This window comes from Sphaerulina musiva (genome assembly GCF_000320565.1).
Source record: "Sphaerulina musiva SO2202 unplaced genomic scaffold SEPMUscaffold_4, whole genome shotgun sequence".
Lineage (NCBI taxonomy): Eukaryota > Fungi > Ascomycota > Dothideomycetes > Mycosphaerellales > Mycosphaerellaceae > Sphaerulina > Sphaerulina musiva.
Window position 1 is genome coordinate 1,739,113 of NW_016017386.1, and position 6,242 is coordinate 1,745,354.

Consider the following 6,242-nt stretch of genomic DNA (forward strand, 5'->3'; position numbering starts at 1 on the left):
GGGGGGGGTGGAGGGGTGGGGTGGGGTGTGGGTGTGGGTGGACCGGCGCAGCGTACGTAGCAACAGCGACAGCAACAGCCGGCGATGGGCGTGAGGCGATGGACGTGGAACTAGTCTAGCAGGATGTATAAGCATCGGCTCAGGATCAATATCGGGGACGTGTGTTGTGTTGTGAGGTCGGTCCAGCAGCTCCAGCAGGCCACCTAGCCAGCCAGCCAGCAAGCCAGCCAGCGCAGTGCCCACGAGCCCGACACCGCTTAAAGCTAGAGCGGTGTAGCGCGAGAGCACCGCCGCCAACAGCAGGAGGAGGTTGAGAGCCGGAAGGATTGATGATGGGTTGGGATGGGAATCATCATGGGATTGGGATATGGGAGGGATGGGACTACTGACTGGTCGTCGTCGTCGTACAGCCAACAGCCAAGCGGTCAGCTCGAACTAGCTCGATGTGGTAGAACTTGCAATCGATACCGCTGCGCCTCGCCAGCACGCAACTTGTTTCGCCAAACGGGTTCGCAGTACCTCCTAGCATGGAGATGGAAGTACATGTACCTTATATAAGAGACTGTCTGGTATTCGACCGTTGCTCTTTCACCGCATGCGACACGATGCACCCAAGGGACCAGACCAACAAGGAAGGGGGTCAATACAATCACCCATGAAAGTGGAGCTACGGGATCCGATTGCCGCTACTTTAGCAGCATAGAGACTAGTGGTTGTTGCAGCAGCTGAAAGTGGACGAAGCATGTGGCCGCCAGGATGCGATTGGAGCTGAAGTAAGAGGAGGTCGAGGTAGAGCGTCCAGTAGAAGTACTGTACTAACTCCGGGTGGTAACGAAGTGGTTGGATAGGAGTTGCGGCGCTTGCAAGTGACTTGAAACTCCTCCCGCCCACCATCTGGGCCATGGTCCAATGAGTAATCCAGGTCTCCATGATGATTATGGCATGTTTTGACGATATTCACAAGTACCTGTACCTACATGCAGTTGGTAGGAGGTAAGGTAAGTTGGTAGTAACATGGCTACCTGACATCTAGGAGGTAATGTCCACTGCAAACGTCGACGGGTCACGGAGGACGGGAAGGTGCCACGGACCGTCACGATGCACAACTTATATAGGTGGACCACTCACCACTGCTTCCAGCCTTCCACGTTCTCACACGACGTGATCGTGAATCGTGAACGGTGACGGTCTTGGCGGTTATACCTTACCTAATCCCGGGAGACAGCTGGTCGGGCAGCCAGGCAGGAAAGAACTACATGTACCTATGCCAGACGTTCCTTCCACGTCGATGGCTCGTTGTTCGCACCTGCACTGAGACGAGACCTGTTTACCGACACACCTGCCTAGGTAGTAGATTAAGTACCTACTACTGAACCACCCACACCGAGCCACCAATCATCCCAAGCAACACCAACGCCGTGACGATGCCCGCTCCCGCCCTATCAGCGCCTGTGATTCCATCAGGTGCCTCGGGAGCATCCGACAGTCTCGTGCCAGCGTTCGGGTCTCCGACTGATGTTGCTCCCGTTCCATTCCCGACTGGTCCGCTCACTTGATCAATGAGATTCGACTGGATCACCTCGAGTGCTGATGTCCCGAACACACCTTAGGTAAGCATACGTCTCCAGAAGGACCAGAAGAGGCAGACCCAACATGGCAACATCGTACTAGGGTAGGCAGGTACTCACCATTCATTTGTTGCCCCACTCCGAAACCCCCGTCCCATCCATCCCCGGTCCATGTAGTACCGCATGTGACACTGTCTGAACCTCCAGTACACTGTGCAAGAGTCAGTACCATTGTACATCCAGGTAATGGTACAACAACAACAACAACAACATACCGATCTCGCCGCAGCCATCGCGGAAGAAGCCTGTCGGTACAACAAACCCGAGTCAGCAAAAGTCAGGTATTCAGCATTCATGTACACCAGGATGATCAACTCACCAACAACGGCATAACAATATCATGCGTCCACGGCGCCACCTTGACACTCGCAGCCATCCACCTCGACAGATACGCCTTGAAGGTCTGCTGATCAATATTGCAGTTCCAGCTCATCTCACAAGCAGCCTCAATCATTATCGTCCCATTAAAAAACGTCCTCTGAATTCCATCCAACATTCCCTGCGTCCGTTCCCTCCACTTGCCCGCATCGGGGCCATCTGCGGTGATGTTCCACATCGTAGCAGCTGCATTCAAGTACACTCCCGCGTTGTACGACCACTGAATGTGATTGAGTTCGCGACAGTTGAGCGCGTCGTCGGAGCCGTCGTAGATGGAGTATGTGGGCGAGATCATCCCAATGCTGCTCGACCAGTCCCATGTTCGATCCGCCCATTCGGTGAACGTGCTGTTGCCGGTATACATTCCTAGACGTGCAGCCAGGTTGAGGAAACAGCCATTTGAAATGGCGTTTTTGTAATTGTACCCTGAATGATTGGCGTATAAGTCAATGAGATACGGTCCGTAGTATCACAAAGGATAAATCGATTTTACATGATCATACATGCTCAGGAGATAGAAGAAGGAAGAAAGAAAGAAAAACCAAACTAACCATTATTAAAAGTGAAAATCTGCCACTTGAGTCCTCCCCCGCAAGAATCCGTATTCCAACGTGGAGCTTGCGAGTTGAAGACGGCTTGCGCGAGTGCGAGCCATTGCGGTTGGTCGGAAGGAGGATTGGGAAAATTGAATTCTGCGGCACTCATGGCGGCGATTCCCCTAAATCGAAGAAAATCGAATATGCATGCATGGTCAGTTCGGAATTCCTTCTTTCTCTTTTTTTTTCTTTTTCTTTTCTTTCGTTTTTTTTTTTTTCGTTTCTCGCATACCAGAAAGCTTGATCATCATTTCCCAGGGATTTGGATTGATTCGTAGGCATAAAATTCTCATCAGGACCGACCTATTTTTGTTGCGTGCATGTTTTTAGTATATATGCTGATTTCAAAATCATTTTTTTCTGTTTTGCTTTTTGTGCTTGCAAATTTCCTCACAGGCCCCAAAAAAGGTCCACACCAACAATAACAACAAATACAACCCCCACACACACCCACCCGAATAATAAGAAAAGGAAAATGGGACAAAATCCCAATTACTAACCTGAAAAAGCAACGCTTCTGTAACAATCGCATTATAACTCTCATCTCCCGTATAATACCAATAATCAATCAACGACCCAAACATGGCGCCTGCTTCCCACCAGTAATACGGGCCAGGAAGCAGCCCGGGTATGGTGAAGGCTTTGCCAGAATACCAGCCGACCATCTTCTCCGCTGCAGTTTTGGCGGCATCGCGAATCGATTGCGGATCGTCCAGATTCAGTTCAATGGCGCGTGCCAATATGGGGAGGAGGAGACATGTCGTGAGGGTTACTGGGGTCCTCATCGCGACCCTTCTCCAACTTGTTATGAGAGTATGGTGGAAATGTCTGATGGCTTTAGTAGTAATAACGAATGTATGGGGTGGGTCGTCTGGTATGAGGAGTGCGCGAGAGAATCACAGTCGTTTCCTACTCAGGAGGTAAACGAGTGGCGGCCGGTCGCCAATGCATTTCCAAGTGTTCGTCGGCATGTTTTCGTAACGCCGCGGATTGCGCAGCGAAGTCTTGGACTTGGGTCCACAGCGGACTTGGCATCTCTAGTCCGTGGCGTCAGCCTCAGTCAGTGTCAGTAGTACCTGATCTGGTAGACTTTCTTGCAACTCCGTGTTGAGGATACCGGGTTCGATCACGCACGAGTGTGTCGCGTGATTGCGATGGACTGATTGGTGTCGGAATTGCCAGACATTCGATGTATGTATGTTCCCCAGATGCTCTGCTGTAGTGGATCACATTCCTCGCCAAGCTCTTTGCTTTGGTATAGCCTCAGACCAGACGCGTAGTGGCGCCGTACCAAGATCCTAGCGTCAAACCCATAAGAGCCTTGCCTCAAACTATTATTGTAGACGCGACCGCTCTGCGTGCAATTGTCCTCACGAAATCATATTGCCCTTCTCAACAACAAACATCGACTCCGGCCATGCTGCTCATATTCACTGTTCTTCTGGCCTTCTTGAATGCCTTGGCCTTCGCAGCGGATCAGAGCCCAGATGTGGCATTCTCTCTGACCCAGGAATACCGACCGGATACCGAGTGGCGGACTTGCAGGTCAGCAGGAAACGTGAGGACAAATTGCGGCTTCTGTTACCTTCGTGGGAGTTTCTTGGGTTGGAATTGCGCTTGCGATACCTTTGTGCGTACTAGGTACTCTCCATCATCTGGTGTTCCAAAGCTGATGTAATAAACAGTGTCACAACACAATGAACGAATGCTACTACATCACCGAGTCGAATCCCGGTGGATACGAGAAGATCAGTTGCGTGAGAGACCAAGCAATCACTGTTTGATTTCTGCATCGAGGCCAACGCGCTGTATTTGGCGACTGAACTTCAAACATATGCTGAAGCCATACTATCCAAGCGCCAGGTCTGGAAAAACGAGAGCGGAGAAAGGGCGCGCGAGAGCTGGACTCGTCCAAACAAACGCTGGTCGTTCTTTGCAGCAGTGGATTTATGTCAAGAGTCCTGCCGGACGATGCCGACGTGGACTGCAAACCCGCTACCTTCCTGCAAGCCTCTCGAGAGCAGGTTGCTGGGCACTCTCCAGACTCGGAAACGTTGGCGGAAGATGGCAAGCCACTGGTCGAAAACTTCTGATTGTCGAAGTTGTTGTACAATAACGCACAAAGTCGCCGCTTTGGGATCTTCATTCGTATTGCTCGGATGACAGCGAGCTCGGCACAAGTCTGCGCATGTCTGTACGAATGGGGCAAGGAGAGCATAGTTGTAGATGCAATCGCAGGCCACGATCATATGGACTCCTGAGTCCAGACCAGCGGAGCGCAGAAAGCTGAGGGCATCATCTGTCTCCCAATCCAGCGGGAGAACCTCGATGGCAGGTAGACTAGTTTTTACTTTGGCTGAAACCCGGGTTTCGCGTAGATTTGTGGAGATATTGTTCTGTAGTGCTTTCAGCGTATACGCCTGATCAGTCGAGACGACCTTGTGCACCCTCTTGCTCAGTATACAAGGCAGAATGCCAGAGACGCCAGCTCCGAGCTCTAACACAACGGAGGTGGCATCCAGTAGGCCGAGACGAAACAGCGGGTTGCTTGATAACTCCAACCATTCGGCGAAACGTACAATGGACTGCCAAACAGCAGCGCCTGTAGTCCCTCCTCCACGTTGCGATTGCAGCATACCAGGCGACTGTGTGATCTCAAAATCACGTCCCGCTATCGTCACCTCCAGGACAGCTTTCTTGGGGTCCAGCATGCCAAGGTCTTCCATCGAAGCACTCTGAGAGAAGAGGTCGAAAGTTTCTGACTTACCAGTTATCGCACGCTGCAATTGCGCCCCAACCATCTGCTACGAGTCCACATGCTCACCTTCATCAACATCTTGTATCTCGTCCCCAAGCTCGGCGAGAAAGGCGTCCATCGCCGAATGAGTAGCCAAGCTCGCCATTGTTGTTGGTGTCTGGGCGGACCTGTAGTCAGACGGGAAGATGATGAGTTATGACTCGTTCGTTCTCGCAACGACGCGGTCACGATGGCACGATGCCACAGCGCCACCGGGGCCTGAAGGAGCAATATTAAGAGACAGGCAGTGCAACATCAGCTGACCGGGGGTCGCTACCAGGCACACTCTGTAAACAGTCCGGATGGCGGATCGTCAGCAGGCACAAATGATCCAACATTCGCTGTCAGCCCGGAAGCAGAGAGAGTAGTAGGGTATGAATGTATGTGAATGATGAGAGAAAAGCCTTCGTATCTCGTGTTCTGTAAACAGTTCAAGTTGTTGAAGCCACTCCGCAGAGAAGCGCTTACTTCCATTGGCTCCCATGACGTTGGCGCTGCCGGGCTCAACGTCACCAGCGGATGCATACAGTCTCCATCCATCCGCCTACTAAGTTCTACGTCTGGGCTAGCTTCACCAGGTGGTTAGCAGAGAGCTTCAACGGCAACGACCGAGCTATCACTACCTACTATCACCACTATCATCGCCACCACCACCACCACCACCACCACCACCACCACCACCACCACCACTACCACTACCACCATCACCACCACCACCACCACGCCCACGCCCACGCCCACCTCACCCTCCATCTCCACTCCATCACTACATACTCGCCCTCCACCGGTAGTGCATGAAGTTTGACTGAGTGGTCATCGAGCCCATTACCCACGAGACCCCCC

The 6,242-nt window shown here is 52.1% G+C and overlaps 3 protein-coding genes across 3 annotated transcripts; 1 reads left to right on the top strand and 2 right to left on the bottom strand.

Moving 5' to 3' along the window:
- Window positions 1-1,323: 1,323 nt before the first annotated feature.
- Window positions 1,324-3,762, bottom strand: SEPMUDRAFT_148904 (glycoside hydrolase family 76 protein). The gene is made up of 7 exons (XM_016905220.1): window positions 3,103-3,762; window positions 2,835-2,905; window positions 2,558-2,724; window positions 1,948-2,432; window positions 1,844-1,873; window positions 1,689-1,779; window positions 1,324-1,587 (listed from the first exon to the last, which is right to left on the bottom strand). Exons 1-7 carry the CDS (start codon window positions 3,385-3,387, stop codon window positions 1,367-1,369), a joined length of 1,350 nt encoding a protein of 449 aa, XP_016761810.1. The 5' UTR covers window positions 3,388-3,762; the 3' UTR covers window positions 1,324-1,366.
- Window positions 3,763-3,772: 10 nt separating this feature from the next.
- Window positions 3,773-5,500, bottom strand: SEPMUDRAFT_148906 (uncharacterized protein). Its single transcript, XM_016905221.1, has one exon. The coding sequence runs from the start codon at window positions 5,401-5,403 to the stop codon at window positions 4,555-4,557; it is 849 nt and encodes a 282-aa protein (XP_016761811.1). The 5' UTR covers window positions 5,404-5,500; the 3' UTR covers window positions 3,773-4,554.
- SEPMUDRAFT_116714 (uncharacterized protein) lies at window positions 4,020-4,386 on the top strand (the record flags this gene model as incomplete). The annotated part of the gene is made up of 2 exons (XM_016901277.1): window positions 4,020-4,232; window positions 4,288-4,386. The coding sequence occupies 2 exons, from the start codon at window positions 4,020-4,022 to the stop codon at window positions 4,384-4,386; spliced, it is 312 nt and encodes a 103-aa protein (XP_016761812.1).
- Window positions 5,501-6,242: the final 742 nt, after the last annotated feature.

Excerpts from the sequence above, each read along its gene's own strand:
- SEPMUDRAFT_148904 (XM_016905220.1), bottom strand. The coding sequence starts at position 3,387 with ATGAGGACCCCAGTAACCCTCACGACATGTCTCCTCCTCCCCATATTG. Across the intron at positions 2,906-3,102 it reads CAGAAGCGTTGCTTTTTCAG|GTCGGTCCTGATGAGAATTT; the intron begins GTTAGTAATTGG and ends CAACAAAAATAG. Across the intron at positions 1,588-1,688 it reads AGTGGGGCAACAAATGAATG|CACTCGAGGTGATCCAGTCG; the intron begins GTGAGTACCTGC and ends TCGGGACATCAG.
- SEPMUDRAFT_148906 (XM_016905221.1), bottom strand. The coding sequence starts at position 5,403 with ATGGTTGGGGCGCAATTGCAGCGTGCGATAACTGGTAAGTCAGAAACT.